Source organism: Elephantulus edwardii, unplaced genomic scaffold, assembly GCF_000299155.1.
Source record: "Elephantulus edwardii isolate Elephantulus edwardi_28Jun2011 unplaced genomic scaffold, EleEdw1.0 scaffold00171, whole genome shotgun sequence".
Taxonomy (NCBI): Eukaryota; Metazoa; Chordata; class Mammalia; order Macroscelidea; family Macroscelididae; genus Elephantulus; species Elephantulus edwardii.
This window is the reverse complement of record NW_006399921.1, coordinates 4269665-4290063: the sequence shown is the minus strand read 5'-3', so window position 1 is coordinate 4290063 and position 20399 is coordinate 4269665. Positions and strand designations below refer to the sequence as shown.

Sequence of the window (20399 nt, the reverse complement as noted above, 5' to 3'; positions counted from 1 at the left end):
GGAGTTTAGGACTGTTGTACATAGGGTCGCTATGAGTCGCAGGCGACTCGACGGTACATAACAACAACAACAACATATATGTGAGTCCTGATAAGCTACTAGAGTTAGTATTTGGACCCTTAAAGTTAGAAAAGACTACCCAAACAAAGAATTTACAGTCATGACATTCTGTGTTAGTTAGAATTCCGCCTAGTTTTAAGTACAAGATAAAAATGAACTGTAGTAAATAAAAATATTTAACTCTTACTAAAAAGATGGAGAAATACAGTCTAGTTCTAATATGGAAGTTCTGCTCCATAAATTCAGGGACACCCCTCCCAGCAGTTTGCTCCACCATTTTTAGAGCATAGTCTAAAGTGACATCTGTTTATAGGCAAAAGAACAGAGAATGAGACTGAGGGGCAAAAGATGCATTAGCCATCTTTAATGAAGTATCCACACACATTGCCAGAAAAAACTTAATTTCTCTTCCACCAACTATAACTAGGTGATATACCCATTCATAACCACATATGGTCATGTGTGCATGCGTGTGTGTGTGATTGTAGAAGGAGAGAATGGATTTTGAGGAACATGTAACAGTCTCTCACCTAGTATATTCTCTTGTCAGTAGAATGGACAAATAGTTAATGTAGTAGTGCAAATAGTTAGTGTACTCAGCTGCAAACTAAAAATTTGGAGGGTTAGCTTCACTAAGAGACATCTCAGAAATCCTTGTGATCTCCGAAAAATCAACCATTGAAATTTACCTTGGAGGAGAGAGTTCTACTCTGACATGTGAGTTGCCCTGAGTTAGACTTGATGACAACTTCTTTTATCAGTTAAAATGCTAATTTGATTGCTCTGACATTGGAACAAGAACTGAGTGCATGTAAGAAAGAAAGAATATCTTTTTTAAAGTACTATGTTAAATAGCAGTTTCCACTTCTCAACAAGCTTTCTACTCTTGTGCTTACTATAAAAAAGTGATTAAAAGTAGATCGTTTAAAACCACTTATACTAATATACTGTGAACTTTCCATCTGCTCCTGTGGACTTTTTGTCTTATTTCTTCCCTCTTCCTTTTCTTTTTTGTTAGTGATAGTGCAATTTTTCTATTCTAGTCTCTTCATGTTCTGTCCATCTCTCTAAATCTCCCAGTAGTCTTGGTACTGTTGCCTATTAAAAACTCCAAATGTATATGCCTTGTTGAAAGGATTCAGTTCATACCATTTAGGTTATATGTCCAGTCTGTTTCCTTTTCAGTCCTTTTTGCTATTACTTATAATACAAATATTTTGCAATAGCAAAAAATCTTTTTTTTATTTTTCATTGGGAATAATTTCTTCCTCTTCTTCTAAATTTTATAGCACTTTCTGTCTGCTGTGTGCTAAACTGTACTGCCATCATTTGTCTGCATATTTAACTTCCTGAATCATAAAGTCTCACCACATTGTAACTTCTGGGGGCAGTGGCACTGTTTTATGTGTCCACAGTGCTCAGCCTGTGCCTTATAAATAATTGATCCTCATTAAATATTTCTTATGTAAGTAAATAAATAATCTTGATGATTTCTCTGTTTTTGTAGAATTTTAGGAAAGGAAGATGGATCAACCTAGTGGGAGAAGTTTTATGCAAGTATTATGTGAAAAATACAGTCCTGAGAACTTTCCTTACCGCCGTGGTCCTGGGATGGGCGTTCATGTTCTAGCCACACCTCAGGGCTCCCCTATGAAAGGTAAGAAAGAAGGAGACAGACACCATTGATTTACAAACACTTGCTTAGGAATAGGAGCCCTGTACTGGTGCAGATGCTTAATCACCATATTGTAAAAATCTAGTCTGATTTTGGTAATTGCTTATCAGGCTGAAAGATTGATGGTTTGAGCCTATTCAGAGAAGATAGGCCTGACAATTTACTTCCTAAAGGTCAAAAAAACCAAACTAAACCCATTGCCGCCGAGTCAGTTAAGACTCAGTAATCCTCCGTTGGGTTTCTAAGACTGTAAATCTTTATGGGAGGAGACGGCCCATGTTTGCAGGGTGACCTGTAGACTCGAAAGGTGAACCTTCAGTTAGCAGAATGCACAGCGCCACTAAGAACTCCTTTCCAAAGGGTCAGAGACTTGAAGATCCTATGGAACAATTCTGCTGTGTGTCTTGGAGTCCTGTGACAGAAACTAATAACAAGTGTAACATGTACGGGGCTAAATTAAAATGTTACCTTGTTTCCAAATGATTATGTTTATTTTAAGTGATAAGGTTAGTAATCTTTCCTCCATATTGTGATTTTAGTTTTTTTAAAAGAAGCAGATGCTGACGTGGTTTGTTTTCCTCCATATTGGTCAAAGGACATTTTAGAAGTATTTACAAGGCAAGGATAATATTTGAGTGATAGTACATTATAGGGAGTTCTAATGGATTATTGGTAAGAAGTTGTACTGCCATCCCAAAAGCAGGTGGTTTGAATCCACCAGTTGCATCTTGGAAAAAAGATGGGCAGTTTCTTCCCATGTGATTTACTGCCTCTGAAAACCTGCTTTAGGGATTAGGTATGAGTCCATTGCAACTTGACAGTACAAAGTAACAATAGCAACTGGTGGCCTAGTCAGTAGAAAGTTGTATGGCCAACCCAAACGCAGGAGGTTTAGATCCACCTACTCCTTCTCAGGAGAAAGAGGAGCAGTCTCCTTCCATTTGATTTATAGACTCTGAAAACCAGCTGTAGACTCAGCTCTGAGTCGATTCTGACTGGCTGGCAATGTAGAGAGTTCTTCAAAGGAAAATGGAAGGTGCAAAGCATTAAAATCTGCCCTCTGCCCTCAGGGGCCTTCTAGCCTACTTGGATTACAAAATCTTAATAGTTACAAAGTTATAGTTGTTTCTATTGAGCCAAATGAATTTTACAGAACTTGAAGAAGAAATTTAGAAGAAAGTTAATGAATAGGTTCAGAAAAGAGTTTAAAAAAGGTGAACCTTGAACTAACCCGTCACGAATATTTTAAAACAAAACAAAACAAAACAATATTGTTAGGAAAGAGAAAAGGGATTCTAGGAGAGGGATATGATAGAAGCAAAAACCTGTAACTGGAAATGCACAAAATATGGGGTGTTTTTTTGTTTGTTTGTTTGATTCCCTTTCAGTTAAGTGTTATAATTTGTAATCTTGAGAAGTAGTTCTTTGTAGATATTTGGGATTAATATTAAGGCAAAGTTTAGTTTTTGTCCTGGCCTAAAAGCATTCAGTGTTTGTTATTTTTCATATACCTATCTCATTCCTCTGTGTAACCTGAAATACAAGCAGTGCCCTTTTTTGTGATTTGTTTTCCAGAATCTATTCCCATTCTGATAACTTTGATACTGAAAGATTCAAAATGGAAAACCCATATAATTTGAGACTTAGTTAATAAAATATTTTTATAAGTCCTTTTGTTATTAAAACAAAGTGGGAAAAGAGTGGTTAGATTCTGGTTTTCTCCTTTTTCTAGGAAATAATAAGATATTTTATTAGGACATGTATGTTTGAACCAGGCAGTCATCAGTTTGATCAAGTTCAAGGAATAGTTTTAACACTGTGAAACATGCTCATTTTATCCCATTACAGTTATTTTTTAAAATAAGCTAATTTTCATGAGGGGCAGATTCTACTTGGATTGAAATAGGAGATGAGAGATGCATAAGTATGCAAAAAAGAGATACAGAATGAACATGTTAAAGTGAGGAATATTTCTTGAATAATTTGAACCTGAAGAACAGAAGTAGTTTGGTAGATAGCCTATCTAACGGTCTGTAATAATTTTTAAAGCTACTAAGGTGAAGGTAAGCATCTGAAAATTATACTTTTGAACTAAATCCTTTAAAAGACTTGTTGCCACTTAGAAGGCAGTAGCAGTCCGGACATGACTTGTCATGAGTCTGACATTCAGATGATAACATGTTGATGATAAAATAGTGTGCATCGTGTTCAAATGATGGCTCTGTTGTTGGTAATTGATAAGCAGTCTGTCAGGAGTTCAAACTTAAAAGACTGGGGTGTTAATGGTCCAGTGCTTCTGATCAACTCTGGATCATACATAGTTTTGCTGTCTTCTCCCTAGAAGTCATTACTCTTAAATCTTACTAAATCCTCAATTTTTCAGATTCTTGCATAATTCTTTAGTCTGATTTGTGTTTCTTGATGATCTCTCAGAGGTGGATATATGTAGAAAAGACTTAGGCTGATGTAGAAAGTGTCATGTTTTCCCTGATTCAGATCGCCTCAACCTCCCAAGTGTTCTGGTGTTGAACAGCTGTGGAATAACCTGTGCAGGAGATGAAAAAGAAATTGCTGCCTTCTGTGCTCATGTTTCAGAACTAGATTTATCTGACAATAAGCTTGAAGACTGGAATGAGGTAAGGTTTTTATTGTGCTATGTTTTGACGAAATGCAGTAGTAACCACTGTATTATTGTTTGTGGTGGTCTTTTGACTATGTGGATCACAACAAACTGTGGCTAACACTGAGAAGAATGGGAATCCCAGAACACTTGATAGTGCTGATACGAAACCTATACTTAGATAACCAGGAGGCAGTTGTCAGAACAGAGCAAGGAAACACTGCATGGTTCAAAATTGGAAAGGCTGTACTTCAGTGATGTGTCCTATCTCTATACCTTTTCAATCTATATACAGAACAGATTATGTGGAAGGCTGGGTTCTGTGAGGGGAAATGTGGCATCAAGATTGGAAAACGACTCATCAACACACTGCGTTACACAGATGATGCATCCCTGCTTGCTGAAACTGAGGTGGACCTGAAGCGCTTACTGCAAAAGGTCAAGGACTACATCCTTCAATCTGGATTGAAGCTCAAGATCAAGAAAACAAAGATTCTCACCACTGGGCCAATTGACAGCATCATGATAGACTATGAAGAGACTAAGATTCTTCAGTTTGCTTGGCTCCACAGTCAACAGTCTTGGTACCAGAAAAGACGAATTGTGTTGGGAAAGTCTGTTGTCAGAAACCTCTCCAGTGTACTAAAGAGCAATGATGTCAGTCTGGAAACTAAGGTGCACCCGAATGGTCTTTGCAATTAATTTTATATGTGTCAGAAATCTAGACAGTGACTAGGGATGATAGAAGAAGAATTGATGCTTTTGAGCTGTGTGGTGCTGGAGGAGAGTACTGAATATACCATGGACTGCTAGGAGAACAAACAGGTTAATCCTAAAGAGGGTTAAACCAGACTTCTTCTTGGAGGCAAGGATTCTGAAGCTTCATCTGAAATACTTTGGACATGTTACAGGAAGGACTAGTCCTTGGAGAAGGACATCATGCTTAGGAGGGTAGAGGAACAGCGCAAGAGAGAAGACCCTTGATGAGATGGATTGATTCAGTGACTGGTGTAATGGAGGTAGGTGTGTCAGAGACAATAAGATTGAGGATAGAGCAAGGTTTAGGGCTGTTGTACGTCAGGTTACTATGAGTCGCAAGTGACTTGACAACACATACATAACAACAAAATATTCTGCTAAATTCTGGTTCTCACTTGAGATTCTTATCCATTTGTCCTTTGGTGAATGACTATCACTTTGATGATTTTTTTAGTTAGCTTTATTTTTGTTAATTTGTTTTCTTCAATGCAAAAAGCATTTGAGGAACTTTATGACAGGCATCGAGAAAACTGGACAATGACTAGGGATGATAGAAGGAGAATTGATGCCTTTGAGCCGTGGTGCTGGAGAAGAGTATTGAATATACTATGGACTGCTGAGAGAACAAATAGGCTCATCCTAGAGAGGGTTAAACCAGGCTTTTAAAACTTTTTACAGTGAATTGAATTTTATTCTTTATGAAAATTATATACATTATATGCTCATTATCTACTAATACTTCAGTATTTATTATTATAAACTGACATAAAACTGAGCTTAAAATTAAGATTATAAAAATATATTCTTAATTACTGAAATTTATTAATAATATTCTAGGCTTTTATTTTTATGTTAAATCCCTGTGGTGGTTTGAGATAAATTATGTCTTCTGACATCTTTGTAACTCTTTTTTTTTCCTCTAAATTTTTTTTAAAATTTTTTTAATTATTATTTTATTATTGTGTGTGTGTGTGTGTGTGTGTGTGTGTATGTACCGTCAAATCGGATCTGACTGGTACAGGAGAAGATTGTCCCTCCTTTCCCGGCAGAACATCTGGTGGATTTGAACCGTGCGCCTCTGGGATTGTGGTGCAGCTTCTTGCCACTAGGCCACCTGAGTTCCCCTGTCTTTGTAACTCTTATCCAAATAACGGAATTTTCTCTTGTTATTATTACATTATCTACCTCATTATAATGGTAGCTGATAAAAGATATCTCTAAGAATAAGAGAAGAATAGTTCTTTCTGCTTGGCTTATTCTCCTGCTTTCATTCTGACTCTTATTTTGTAGACTATTGGGAAATTTTTTCACTGTATTGTTCTGCCTTTTGATTTATTCTGCTTCCTCAAAGATGTCTTCCACAGTGTTATTAGATTCTTGTCAGTAAATGGAACATTAAGTATGTTACTTTACTGCTCAAAACCCTTCATTGGCTTTTCAGTACCTTGAAGAAGATCTGAACTCTTTATTATGGCCCTTCATCATATGATCCTTCGTCCTTTCTAAAGCTTTGTCTTTACCTTTAGCTTTATGCTTTTATTCATCATAAGTCTTTTACTCGTTCTGAATCCACTGCCCTTCCTCCCTTGTCTGTCTGGTCACTTCTAGTCATCCTTTAAGACTTGGCACACGTGGTTATTGTTCTGTGAGACTTTCCCTAGCTGACACACAGCAGTTTTCCTACTAGAGCATGAGCCTATTCAAAATATCTATTTTGTCTTGATCACTATCACCCATCATAGTTGTTGTTGTTGTTAGGTGCTGTGAGTCAAGTAGGACTCATAGTGACCCTATGAACAACAACAACAACATAAAGAACAAAAGATCTGAAGCCTGTGCCATCCTCACGCTTTCTGACATGCTAGAGCCCACTGCAGCCGTCACTGTGTCAGTCCACCTAGTTGAGGGTTTTTGTCTCCTTCACTGACCATCATTCCCAGCATATCTTAGTACTCATTCAAGTATTTGGTAAATTTATTAATGGATAAATGGTTCTATCTTTTTTAAAATTTTTTTAATTAATTTAACAAAAGTTTACTAAAAACTTGGATTTCCTTTTATTCATTGTTGTACATTTTCTTTCCTACCACCCCTTATACCCCAGTTTGTTCTTCTCTTTAAAAAGATTCTTTTGTTGTTCCACAATTTCCATCTTCCCCTCACACCCCAGTCCAATTAGCTTTACACCTTTTATTCTGGACCATTGTCATGCAAATAATACCTAATCACATATTCCTTTTAAACAGTTCATTCCCTGCTTCTCATCTATTTTAATCCAGTGTTCATTATTTATCCCCTCTTTTTTTTTTTTTTAGTTTTCCCCTAAACCCTGTATCAGGCTTGTTTTGTTATAGTGGCATTATGCAGTATTTGTCCTTTTGCTGACTGAGATATTTCACTCAGCATAATGTGCTTCAAGGTCAGATGGTTCTATCTTAAGGACTTATCAAGGTCACTTGTTCCAACTTTCCTGGTGATCTTCAGAAACTCAGTTAATCCTTTTGGTGCTTGAATTGTATTCATCCACAAAATAGAATTCTCATAAAAATTAATCATTGATACTCTTTGTAGATACTGTATGAATTCTAACAATTTTGTTATTGAAAGAAATAAATCTATACTTTTTTTCATTTTGTGTTTATCCATTGTATAGTCTTTTGGGTTTTGGGGTTTTTTTTTAGACACTTAATTGACATTCATATTCTGTGTACAAATATAGAAAAGAGGTGAAATATTGAGAAGTCTCCTTGAAATTGCTTTTAAAACTCTTAAAATATCATTTTTATTGTTGTTATTTCACCCATTAGTTTAAAAGTAAAATGGGGAACTGTGGCTAGGCATCACTTTTTAGGGATTTAAAAAATGTATTTAACTGAGTTTCTACTATAATTAGAAGTTATTCTTTATGCTTTACAGTACAATTTTACTACATCTTTTTTTGTTCTTAAGATGTGAGGCATAAATGAGCATCATCTGTATTAATATTCAGATAGCAGAATGCTATTTGGATGGATCTTTGTGTGGAAAATTTCATTTTATTGTGACCACAGACTAAACTCCAAATCCTTACCATCAGCATCTCTTGTCTGTGAAACCATTTGATCACAGAAAAGGTCAAGCAAGAGCATATGTACAGACTGGTATAAATTCCTTGTTGGTATTTGTGGTTGTTGGTAGTTACCATCGAGTTGAGTAGGACTCATAGTGACCCTATAAACAAAAGATCTGAACCCAGGCCTGTCCTGTGCCATCCTCACACTTCCTGACACACAGAATAGCCCATTGCAGCAGTCACCATGTCAGTTCACCTGGTTGAGTGTCTTCTTCTCCATCACTGACCCTCCACCCTTTCCAACATCATGTCCCTCTCCAGGGAATAGCACTTCCTAGCAATATATCCAAAGTATGAGAGGCAAAGCCTCATCATTCTTGCCTTCAAAGAGCATTCCAGCTGCACCCTCTCCAAGACATATCTGTTCATTCCCTTGGACGTTCATGGGATGTTCAGTGCTCTTCTCCAAGACCACAGCTCAAAGGCATCAAGTCTTTTTTTTGTTCAGGTCTCAGATGCATAGCTAGTAATTGGAAAGACTATGGCCTGAATCAGAAGCACCTTAGTCCTTAAAATGACATCACTATTCCTCAATAATTTGGAACAGATTGAATAGGTACTAAGAAGGTATTCAACACTGATACACAACATACTGTTAAACAAACAGACTTCAGAGCCTTGCTGTCAAGTCATCTACAACTTAAAGAATTCTGTAGGACAGTTTAACACTGCCTAAAAGAGTTTTTGAGGCTATAAATCCTTATAGATGCACACTACCATATCTTTTCACCAGCCAAGCAGTTAGTGGGTCTCAACAGCCAATCTCAGTTAAGCACTATTTTGCTAAATTTCTTTCCTGATCATATTAATGCATTACTTGTATTGAGTGATTTCTGTGCCATTAATATAGCTGATAAATATTAAGTGTCTAGTCAGTATTAGTGAACTAATTAAGTGCTATCCTTGCTTTCATAGTATATATTTTGTTGATAAAAAGACATTCCAAAAGGTATACTAATTACTGTAGTAAGTACTGTACACGTGTGTGACATTTAACCATACTTATAATACAGTAAAGTAAGTGATAACTATTATATAATAATTCTCCATGTTTTACAAAGGAAGAGACTGAGATTTGGATGTTTTAGTAGTTGTGGTATACTGGAAAGTACAATGACACTTATTTGTAAATTCCAGATTTGTTTGGGTTTTTTTAACTGTGAAACCTTGTGATTGGTTGTTGTTGTGTACCATCAAGTCGGAACTGACCTATATCTGACTTGACCTGTAGCTGACCCTCTGGCGGGGTTTCAGAGGTTGCTAATCACGTAGCAGCTGATGGATTCAAAATGCTTGCCTTTGGGATTGCAGCACAGTTTCTTAACTCTGGGCCACCAGAGCTCCCTTTTAGGCCTCAGTCAAATTTTTTAACATCTCTGCACTTCCAGTTTTCTCATTTTTTAAAATGAAAGTAGTGTTATCTTACAAGTCATTTTGATAATTTAATGGGGAAAGTGCTAGAAGCCTCTAATACTCATTTCCCTTTCCCCTCCTTACTCAGTTGCTAGCTAAATTGTTAAATTGATGATCATGTTTTCTCCTTCATTATTTAGTTATTGATCCTTTTAGTTAAGTAAAAGTATTTTAAAGTTACAACATATCTTTGGAACTTTAGGGAGCTTTGTTAGCATAGTCCATAGGGGGTTGTACTGCTAACCCAAAGGTGGTGCTCCTCTGGCAGTTTGAATCCACCAGTGACTCCTCTACTCATGCAGTTTGTAGCCTCCGGAAACCCACTGGAGAGTCAGCTCTGAGTTGGTTCCAACTAGACAACAATGAGAGAGCAAGACAACTTGAACCAAGCTGAAACTGTTTTCAGAGTGATTATGGCTAATCAGTGAGGTTTAAGCACATGAATTGTTATTCTGTGGTCTTCAATTTAATTAGTATTAATATTGGAAGAAAAGGTGATATTCAAAGAACTTCACAGAGCTCAGTCTCAGCTCCATAGGATGCTGTTGGCAAAAATGCCATCTACATAGCTTTTCCTCATTTATCAAAGAGCACATCATCATACAGAGCAGAATCAGAAGCATTGCTAAAAGCAACATAAGGAGTCTTTCTTTTATACTATTAACAGTTCTACTATTGTTTCATAAGGAGATTATTTGCCAAAACTTTGTGGAAAGTGCTTGTGCTTCATCTACCCCATGACCAAATGGAACTCCCTAATGTAAATAGTTCTCTGTCTGGAGATCTCCTTGTTTAGGCTTTCATGAGCCTGCTTGTCACTGGAAAGCTCTGATTATGTCTGATACGCTTTTCTTTTTTTCTCCTTAGGTCAGTAAAATTGTGTCAAATGTTCCTCAGTTGGAGTTTCTAAACCTGAGTTCCAATCCTCTGAATTTGTCAGTTTTAGAAAGAACGTGTGCTGGGTCCTTCTCTGGGGTTCGCAAACTTGTCCTCAACAACAGCAAAGCTTCCTGGGAGACAGTCCACACGATACTTCAGGAGTTACCAGAGTAAGCCCAGGCAGCATGATGGAGAGGGAGCTATACTGCCTTCTGTGTTATTACATAGAATTACTGCTGATCTCCCATCTCAGAAATACTAGACCTACAAATTGAATGGAGAGTGAGGTTAGAGAAATGAAGTCATGAGAGTGATGGTGTTAGCATAATCTAGTAGCATTTCCATTGGAATACTGTTCAAGGTGTTAAATGGCACCAAGATATAGGATTTATCATCTTTTGGCCAGAAAATACCCCTGAGAAGTATTTGTCACTTCTAGATCAAACCAGCCTTTCTCCATTTTAATCTTCTGATTACCTGATTTAAAAACTTTTCCTCACTGCCTTTTTCTTTAAAAGGGGGGAAAAATAGTTATCTCTAAAATATGTTAACACTTAGGTGATTAAATGTCTAGCTGGCCTGATGAAAAAAAATGAATATTTAATACTGTTTTCAATAATTTGAGCAAAACATTTTCTTTTCATATGTTATTTAAGAATGTTTTCTACATTTTGTTTATAGCTATTGGTGCATGTGCACATACTGTTCAAAGATGATATTTTAAAAGAAATATATTAAATTCTGGATTTTTTTTAGTTAGCTTTCTTTCCCACTATCTAATTATTTAGTCTCACCTTACTTATTCTAACTTAGTTCCTCATTTTCACCCTATTAAAGAATGGTTTCTGCACTGCATGCATTGTGTAGCATGACATAAAAGAAATTTTAAATTTCAGTTCCATTTACTAACCATATAATAACTATGTTATATAACTAACCATTTATTTACCATAGCTTGCCCTTGACAAGCTACTTAACATCTTGGTGATCAATTTCTTTGTCTATAAAATGGGAGTAATTCCATCTACTTTCTAGAAAGAAAAGTGAAATATCAAAGCACCTGGCTTATATCAGGGATTTAATAATTGGTAGTTACTGTTTCCATCTAAGTGTTCATATAGCTCTGGAATTTTCTTCTGTCTCCTCTCAACTTATTCAAGTTGACCACTCCTTAAAGGTCAAGGATCCTTTTCTGATCTAACCTCAACTTCAGTTTCATTCCTATCTGAACTGCTGTAGTTAGAATTGTTGCTGTTGTTTTTATGTGCTTTTGAGTTGGAACTCAGAGCTGCCCCTCCAGTGGGTTTTCAGAGACTGTACTTTTTCACAAGAGGAGATTGCCATCTTTCCTCCACAGAGCTGCTGGTGGATTCAAACCACCTGCAGTGCAACTTCTTATCCATGTTTCCAGAGCTCCCTGTACTTACAGTTGTTGTTTACAGATAGAACCAACTCATAGCAGAACCTCCAGTGGGTTTTCAGAGGAATATGAAATCACACAGGAGGAGATTGCCCATCTTCCTCTCTTGGAGTCCTGATGAATTTGAACCACCTTCCTTTTGATTGGCAATTAATGCTGCTTACATTATCACTCAACTATTTAAGCACAAAATTAATTTTTTTTGCCCATATCATTGTCTCCTGTTATATGTATTTTTATCTTCCCAGCTATACTTTAAGGTTGAGGAAGAAATCTTTGTTTCTTCTCTAACGTCTAGCCGGGATTCTCACATAGTAGGCACTTACTTATTAAATAAATAAGAGTAAGTATTCAGTAAATTACTAAAAATAAGTACAGAGTATAAATGTAACTGCTCTAAACAATGAAATATTTCCTTTTTTCTCTGCAGTTTGGAGGAGCTCTTCCTGTGCCTTAATGACTATGAAACAGTGTCTTGTCCTTCAATTTGCTGTCATTCTCTTAAGCTACTACATATAACAGACAATAACCTCCAAGATTGGACTGAAATACGGAAGTTGGGAGCTATGTTTCCTTCCCTGGATACCCTTGTCCTGGCAAACAATCATTTGAATGCTATTGAAGAGCCCAGTGATTCATTGGCAAGATTATTTCCTAATCTACGCTCCATCAGCCTTCATAAGTCAGGTTAGTACAGGCTTGTTCTCATTCTACATGCAAATTAATCGAAGTTTATGCATGAAAGAAAATGAAAATGTATTTCTTTCAGCCATATCTCTATCTTCCTATAGGATAACTTTCCAGTGACATTATGCAAATGCCTATTGGTTAGCTAAATTTAAAGCAATTTCAAAAATAATAAGTGTATAGCATTATTTAATATTTATAATTTATGTACTAGAAGGTCCATGCTCTGAAAGGAGTAAAATGAAACTGATGAATTGGATAATAAAAGATATCATAAAAAGGTTACAAATAATTACAAGCTAGAGCAAGCATTTTTATCTGGCTTCAGGTTGAGGAATCTCAGTCTCAGCTTTTTCAAATGCTCACCTTTTTTGTAATTTCATAGGAATGAATAGTTTCAGCATATTTCTTAAAACAACTTAAAAAACCCTTCAAACTTAACTGCTGTCAAAACAAAACTGCTCATCACTGACTTCAGTGGGTTCTCAGAGTCTGTAAATCACATGGGAGAGAGTGCCCATCTTTCTCATAGCTGAACTACCTGCCTTTGGGTTGGCAACCTCTTTACTCTGTAGACCACTGAAGCAACTATAAAATAGTGATTAACCTACTGCTGAAAAACCCATAGTTTAGTTTTACTTTTGCATAAAGAAGTTATTTCACAATTTCATACCTCTTCATCTAACTTTTTTTTTCCTTTCTCAGTGAAAATGTCATTCTGAAGGGAAGAACCAGATTACTCATAAATTGTTCCTTTGCTTTTTCTTTTGCAAAAAGCTGAAAGAAATAGGAATGGGCAATGTTGTATTCTGAAATAAATGTGTTGCAAAATTGACCATCTTCTTTATTACAAGTTCTTTTTCCTATGCCAAGTATTGATTTACATGACACATTTACTCACAATCATACAGAGAGTTTCATTTTAGAACTATAAAAATCTTCCTGTATTTGATGTTCAAGGTTCACATTTTTTTTGGTGTGTTTTTGTTTTAAATAGTGTTTTGAATTGGCTTTCCTGTCCTCAGATTGAGAACAATTTGAAAGAAAGATGACATTTAGTTCTGTTAACTTTGCCCCATCTTGGACTTTGTCAGGTAAAAATTGACAAGGACAGTATCAACTCCACGTATACTTGGAGATCTTGTGGCCTGTGGGAAGTAAACTATGCTGACAGTCCAAAGACAGATGGTTTGCATCTACCACCTCTCTGTGGAAGAAAGATAGGCACTCTCCCCCTTTGTGATTTTTACAGCCTTTGAAAACCTTTTTGAAGGTTCAAGTTAGGAGTCAATTTCAGCTTGATAGTAATGAGATATATATGTATGTATGTATATATATATATTATATATATATAGAGAGAGAGAGATATGGAAAGGGAAAGGAAAGGAAAGGAGGAAATAAATATTGTTGTGCTCTTGAGTCGGAACCAACCCATAGCTCGGTTTTCAGAGGCAGTTAATCTCACAGGAGATTGCCCATCCTTCTCCCGTGGAGCAACTGGTGAGTTTGAACCAGGTGCCTTCGGGATCACAGTACAGCTTCTTGCCACTAGAGCCCCCTAAAGATAGATACAGATCTAAATCTAAGCTACATCTCTGTCTGTCTCTGTCTCTGGGAGAAGGATAGGCAGTTTCCTCCCATTCAATTTACTGCCTTGAAAACCCATTGGAAGTTCAGCTGTGAGTCCTTTTCAACTTAATGACACACAAAAACATATAATTAAGTAGTTGAATGAAATTTGTTTGGCATATCACTTTATTATGTAGTGTTAGAATATCTACTTCATATTTGAACCATAAGTTACTATTTCTTCACATAATCTTTATGGAGAATAAGTAAATGAGTAGATACTGGAAAATAAGTTTACCTCTCTCTGATCACAGGAGAATAGGAAGATTTTTATGGTATTTTACTATATTCCATCCACTTCTCCCTTGTATACAGAAAAAATTCAAGCTGTGCAGCTTTAGTGTAAGATAGTTTTTAACATTTCAGAAATTATTAATTGAAAATTTTTTGTTTATCTTCTTATTTTATACTGTTGTAGCTTTATTTACACACTGTATTTCCCAAATTAGGTTTGCATTCCTGGGAAGATATTGACAAGTTAAATTCATTCCCCAAACTCGAAGAAGTAAGATTATTAGGAATTCCTCTTCTGCAGCCATATACCACTGAGGAGCGAAGGAAGTTGGTGGTAGCCAGGTCTGTTTTCTCCAGCTTTCTTTGTGTGACATCTTATTCTTTTCTTAAAGAGCCCTGGTGATGCATTGTTTAAACACTTGGCTATAAACAAAATTGTTAACTGTTTGAAAGTTCCTCTGTAAAAGCAAGCTACTGCAAATACTACAGTTTTGGAAATGCTTTGGGGCAGTTTTGCACTATCATAAAGGGTCATTATGACTCAATAAGAATGGGCAGAAGAAGAATTGATGTCTTTTAATTGTGATGTTGGAGAATATTACTGAGACTCCCATGGAGTATCAAAAGAACAAACAAATCTATCTTGGAGGAAGTACAATCAGGGTGTTTCTTAGAGGCAAGCATGATGAAACTCTGTCTCATGTACTTTGGATGTGTTGTTAGGAGGAGGCAGACACCATGCTGGAAGAAATGGAGGTTCAGAGAAAATATGAAGACTCTTGACAAAATGGATTGACTCAGTGACTGTGACAGTGGATTTGAGCGTATCAGAGATTGTGAGGGTAGGATAGAGCCAGGCTCTGATCTGTTGTTCATAGGGTTACTATAAGTTGTCATATAACAACAGCAATAATATGACTCAGAATTGACTACACGGCAGTGTTATTACCTCCTTAAAGTAATAATACACTGAGAGGAGTTCAAGATGAGTTTATCCACATCTCTAAAAGATTGTAACTGAAAGCTTTTCAGTACTTCAAACCGGGGTTGAAAAGGAAAGTAAAATGCTAAAAAAACAAAACAGTGAAATTGAATAGACCTTCTAAGACTTCTGAAACATTTCTTCACCTCTATTTCATTTTTATACATTTTGATACTGACAGTATTTGAAGTCCCAATTGGGTCATGAAGAAAAGTAAGTGTAAATATGGAATTAGTTATGTTTCCATTCCCGTCATTCTCTCTGTTAACATAACCTGCAGCGGCAACAATACAATCAGTTTCCATTGAGTTCATTTTGATTCATAGAGACTCCTTGAACATGAGCAGAACTGTACACCATAGCATTTGAAGTGGCTGAATTTTCTGAAGCACATCAGCAGCTCGCTCTTCTGCTGTTTGCGCTTGAACTTCCAACGTCCTGGGTTTAGCCAAGTCCATTAACCATTTGCACCACCTAGGTACTCCAAAGGCAATAAACAATAAGGGTTTGCTTAGACATTGTAATGAATTAATCAGCTATAATTAATGTTATAAAACAGAGTATATGAATGATTGGCTAAAAATGCTATATGATTTATAACCTTTAACGGAAAAGTTTTTAAATAAAAAAACTACAAAACTACAGTAATAAGAAAATAAATTGTTGTTGTTATGTGCCGTCGAGTCACCCCCATAATGACCCTATGTACAGCAGCCCTATACCCTGATCAATCTTGTGCCACTCACACTGTCTCTGAGACACCTACCCTGATTACCCCAGTCACTGAATCAGTCTACTTCATAGAGGGTCTTCCTCTCCTGTGCTGTCCCTCCACCCTCCCAAGCAAGACGACCCTCTCCAAGGATTGGTCTTTCCTTGGACCATATCCGAAATATGTCAGGTGAATGAACCCTCAGAATCCTTGCCTCCAAGGAGCAGCCTGGTTAAAACCTCTCTAGGATGAACTTGTTTGTTTTCTTAGCAGTCCATGATACATTCAATACTCTTCCCCAGCAGCACAGCTCAAAGGCATCAGTTCTCCTTCTGTCATACCTAGTCATTGTCCAGCTGTCTGATGCATAGCAAGTGATTGCATAGACCGTGGTCTATATCAGGCACACCTTAGTCTCCACAGTGACATCATTGCTCTTCAGTACTTTGGAGAAGTCTCTAACAGTAGACTTTCCCATCGCGATACATCTTTTCATTTCCTGGCTGCTGGTGCCCAGACTGTTGATTGTGGAGCCAAGCAAACTAAAGCTTTTAACAGTCCCAATCTCTTCACCATCCATCATGATGCTGCCAATTGGCCCAGTGGTGAGAATCTTTGTTTTCTTGATATTGAGCCTCAGTCCATAAGAAATAAATTGTAATTACCTTTAAATGAAATTACTACTTAGTGGAAAATGTAAGGAGTCAGTATCTGTCCTTCTTGAATGTAGATTGAGTTAAGTATGGCTGTCACTCTTGTTAACTTTCTCTGCTGTTCTGGCTCAGTTTCCTCCTTCCCATAGACCACAGAAATGTCCCACAGGTGTTTAGGAGGGGTTTGGGGTTTTTTTTACAGCAATACTCTGGTAGCTGTAAGAGTCATGGGAAAGCAATTTGTTCTCTGTACTGCATGTAATAGTTTTGGAAAGGGAACAATCGATTTTCAAATTCTCTAAAGGAAGAGTGGTTCTTTAAATAGTGTACTGATAGGCTGACTATCTAATGCCTTGCAGATTTTTAATACTTAACAGTTGTTGCATACATATTAATATCTCACTGAAGAAATGTCACAATACTTGCTTCCAAGTCTTAACGCTAGACCTTTTATTTTAGTTTTGTTATATATAATTCTTTTGAAAATATTTTAATTAATTTTAAATTTAATCAAAATTTACTGACTGCTCTCTAGACTTGTGCTGTTTAGCATGGAAGTTGCTAGTCTTGTGTGACTGTTGACCACTTGAAATCTGTGCTGTAACTATAAGATGTAAGCTAGGCTTTATACATTCTGCATGAAAGATCTAATTATTTTTAATACTGATTATCTATTGAAATAACCAAATTCTGTAGAATAATATGTTTTCATAATTTAATACCACCTTTTTTACTTTTTATTTTTTTAAATAAGCTGTGCTAACATGGTGAGTTTTTACTCTAAAAGTCTGTATCATATTTTTAAAAATGAAGCTTTAGCTTTTTTTAATTCTTTCATGTCATTTTAGTTCTTGCTAGTTGTTGAACATAAAACTACTACAGCAAATGTAATCACATTGAGACCATAAGTCTATACCTCAAAAAAGTATAGTTTTTTTTCAATATCTAAATAGAAATATTTTTATGCTTTGATAATGTCTTTGTTTTTATTTTGATTTACAGATTACCATCAGTTTCCAAACTGAATGGCAGCGTAGTTACTGATGGTGAGCGAGAAGATTCTGAGAGATTTTTTATTCGTTACTATGTCGATGTTCCACAGGAAGAAGTGCCATTCAGGTAAAAATCCCTCATCAAATTGGCAAAATGCTTTAGAGAGGTTTTGAGGCGGCTTAAGAACTGGTTGTTTTAAAGTAAAATCTAATAGTTTGTTATTGGATTCTGCTTCTAGGACTTGGATAATAGGGTTTAAAAAAAAAAAAGAGAAGCAACACAAAAGCAAGCCTGTTTTATCTTGTTTTTCACGGTGTATTTCTTCCAGCCTTGCACTTAAGAATGGCTGAGTATTTGACTTCTCTCAGCACTTTCCTCTGTGTAGCACTGATACCTTCTCACTCATTCTTCAAATCAGTCTCTCTTCTTATGTACATCTACTTTTTGGCTTCTAGTAAGGTGTTCAGTTTTGGAGATCTGGAAAATGCATGATTTAGAGAATATGAGAAAATGGCTAGAAAATATGTTTTTGATAATATATTAAAGGAATCTTTCTCTCATGGAGCCATTGGTAGATTTGAACCACCAGAGAGAAACTGTCTTTACTTAGCATACATCTCTCCATGGATTAGAACACCACCAAGACCTCTCTTTTGTTGCCTAAGCATGTGTAAAATATTAGACAAATTAAGATAGGCATTTGAAAATAATCATTAAAAATTAGCTAAGTCCAGCCAGGTAGTGAGAAACTGATAATACAAAACCTTTTGGCACAACCCAGGAAAATGAGATTAAACTGTATCAAATTTGGAAGCAGAAGTGGCATGCACTTCCTAAATAACTTGCCTGTGGAAACTCTCTGAACTTTGATCATGTTGATAGTTGTAGAGGGGCTTCAGGCCTTCTGTTCATAGGGTTGCTATGAGTTGTGCTTGACTCAAAGGCGGTCAACAACAACACACAAATTATTGTGGGTTTTTTCCCCATAAAAATAATATACTATTATAACTTCTATTAGCCAATTGAACATAAAAGCTGAAGACTATGACAAGTCTAACCTTCAGCAAAAGTCTCTCAGTTTACTTAATTTTTCCAGTCTACTGCAAGAAATAATTTCTGTATAGACAGTAAATGGTTTTCTGTTCTTGATTGTAAGATTATCCTAAAGTACATTTGTCAATCTATATTTACATCTTGAATGAAAATACTATAAATCAGCCTTGATTCGGTTCAGTCAGGAAAAGAACTTGTTGGAAGGATATGAGGAAGTGGGAAAGTTGTTAGGCAGACTAGAGAACAAGAGTTAGGTAAGACATAGGGGAGGTAAGAATAGCCAGTTTTTCAATTAAGTCTGTTTCATCGATTGCTGCTGCAGCATCATCTCTAGACACTTCAAAGCCAGGTTTTACCACTGGACACTTGCACGTGCGGATTTTACTTAGATACTTTTTCCATGTAAGTGCTGAAAATAATCTCTCAGTGATCTTTGCTTCCCACTCTAAGAGGCAAAATCTTTGTGGAACCAATTGAGTCACTGTGTTCAGAACATGTTCTCACATTTGTCTCCAAAGAGATAGAGAATTTTGCTGCACGTTAGTTTCTATACCAGGAGATCGAATGTTGCTTTCCTTGATCTTGCAATCCTCCCCCAGTTAGGAAGTAGCTCAGCAAAAATAGTATCGACTATGATATTTCTGCCATTTGGACTATGAAGATGATCAGATATTCATCTTTTACTTATAGTTAAGTTTCTAAAAAAATCTATTCCATCCTTGTCTAGTCAAGTGAAGACACATTTACTTGATTCCTGAAATAAGGGAAATCTGTATTGTGTAATGTGTAGTTGACACAACTTGCTTATAGAAAATAATAAAGACTTGAAGTACTATTATAGAAGAGGAAAGACTGCAGCCTTCAAAATGGGTTACAGCTCAACATCAAGAAAAAAAAAACTCGCCTCTGGACCAAAAGGCAGCATCCTGATTGATAGAGAAGAGATTGAAGTGAGTTATTTTATCTTCCTTGCATCTATGGACAATACTCATTAAAGTAGCAGTCAAGAAATCAAAAGACATGGTGCACAAGGGAAGTTTGCTATCAAGGACTTATTCAAAGTTCTAAAGAACAGAGATGTTAGTTTCAACATTAAGGTATGATTGATCCAGCCATGGTGTTTTTCAGTTGCCTTCAATGCTACTGAATTTTGGATGATTAATAAGAATGACCAAAGAAGAATCAATGTCTTTGAATTGTGGTGTTACTAAAGAGAATATCTTATGGATTGCTGAAAGAACAAGCCAATGGGTCTTGAAGGAAGTGAAATCAGAGTGCTTGTTAGAAGCAAGGATAGTGAAACTTTATCTCACTTACTTTGGGCATATTTTCAGGATTTCATATTTCAGGCATAGTTCAGTCCTTGGAAAGAGATAACACTCTGGGAAGACCCTCTGTAAGATACACTGACACAGTGACTACCATAATGGGTTTGAGCAGCTCAGAGATCATGAGGATGATGCAGTAATTCTAGCAACCTTTTTTATTTCTGCTAACTTCTTCTTTTTTTATTATTAT

General features: G+C 36.3%; 1 protein-coding gene across 2 annotated transcripts in view; it reads left to right on the top strand.

Moving 5' to 3' along the window:
• The window catches only part of TBCEL (tubulin folding cofactor E-like), a 112707-nt gene that overhangs the window by 42045 nt on the left and 50263 nt on the right, over positions 1-20399 (top strand). For both annotated transcript variants that reach the window (XM_006895610.1, XM_006895611.1), the window contains exons 2-7: positions 1568-1717; positions 4232-4371; positions 10507-10688; positions 12369-12625; positions 14704-14830; positions 17838-17954. In XM_006895610.1, coding sequence (XP_006895672.1) covers positions 1585-1717; positions 4232-4371; positions 10507-10688; positions 12369-12625; positions 14704-14830; positions 17838-17954 — 956 coding nt within the window. In that variant the 5' untranslated portion in view covers positions 1568-1584. The remainder of the gene's footprint in view (positions 1-1567; positions 1718-4231; positions 4372-10506; positions 10689-12368; positions 12626-14703; positions 14831-17837; positions 17955-20399) is intronic.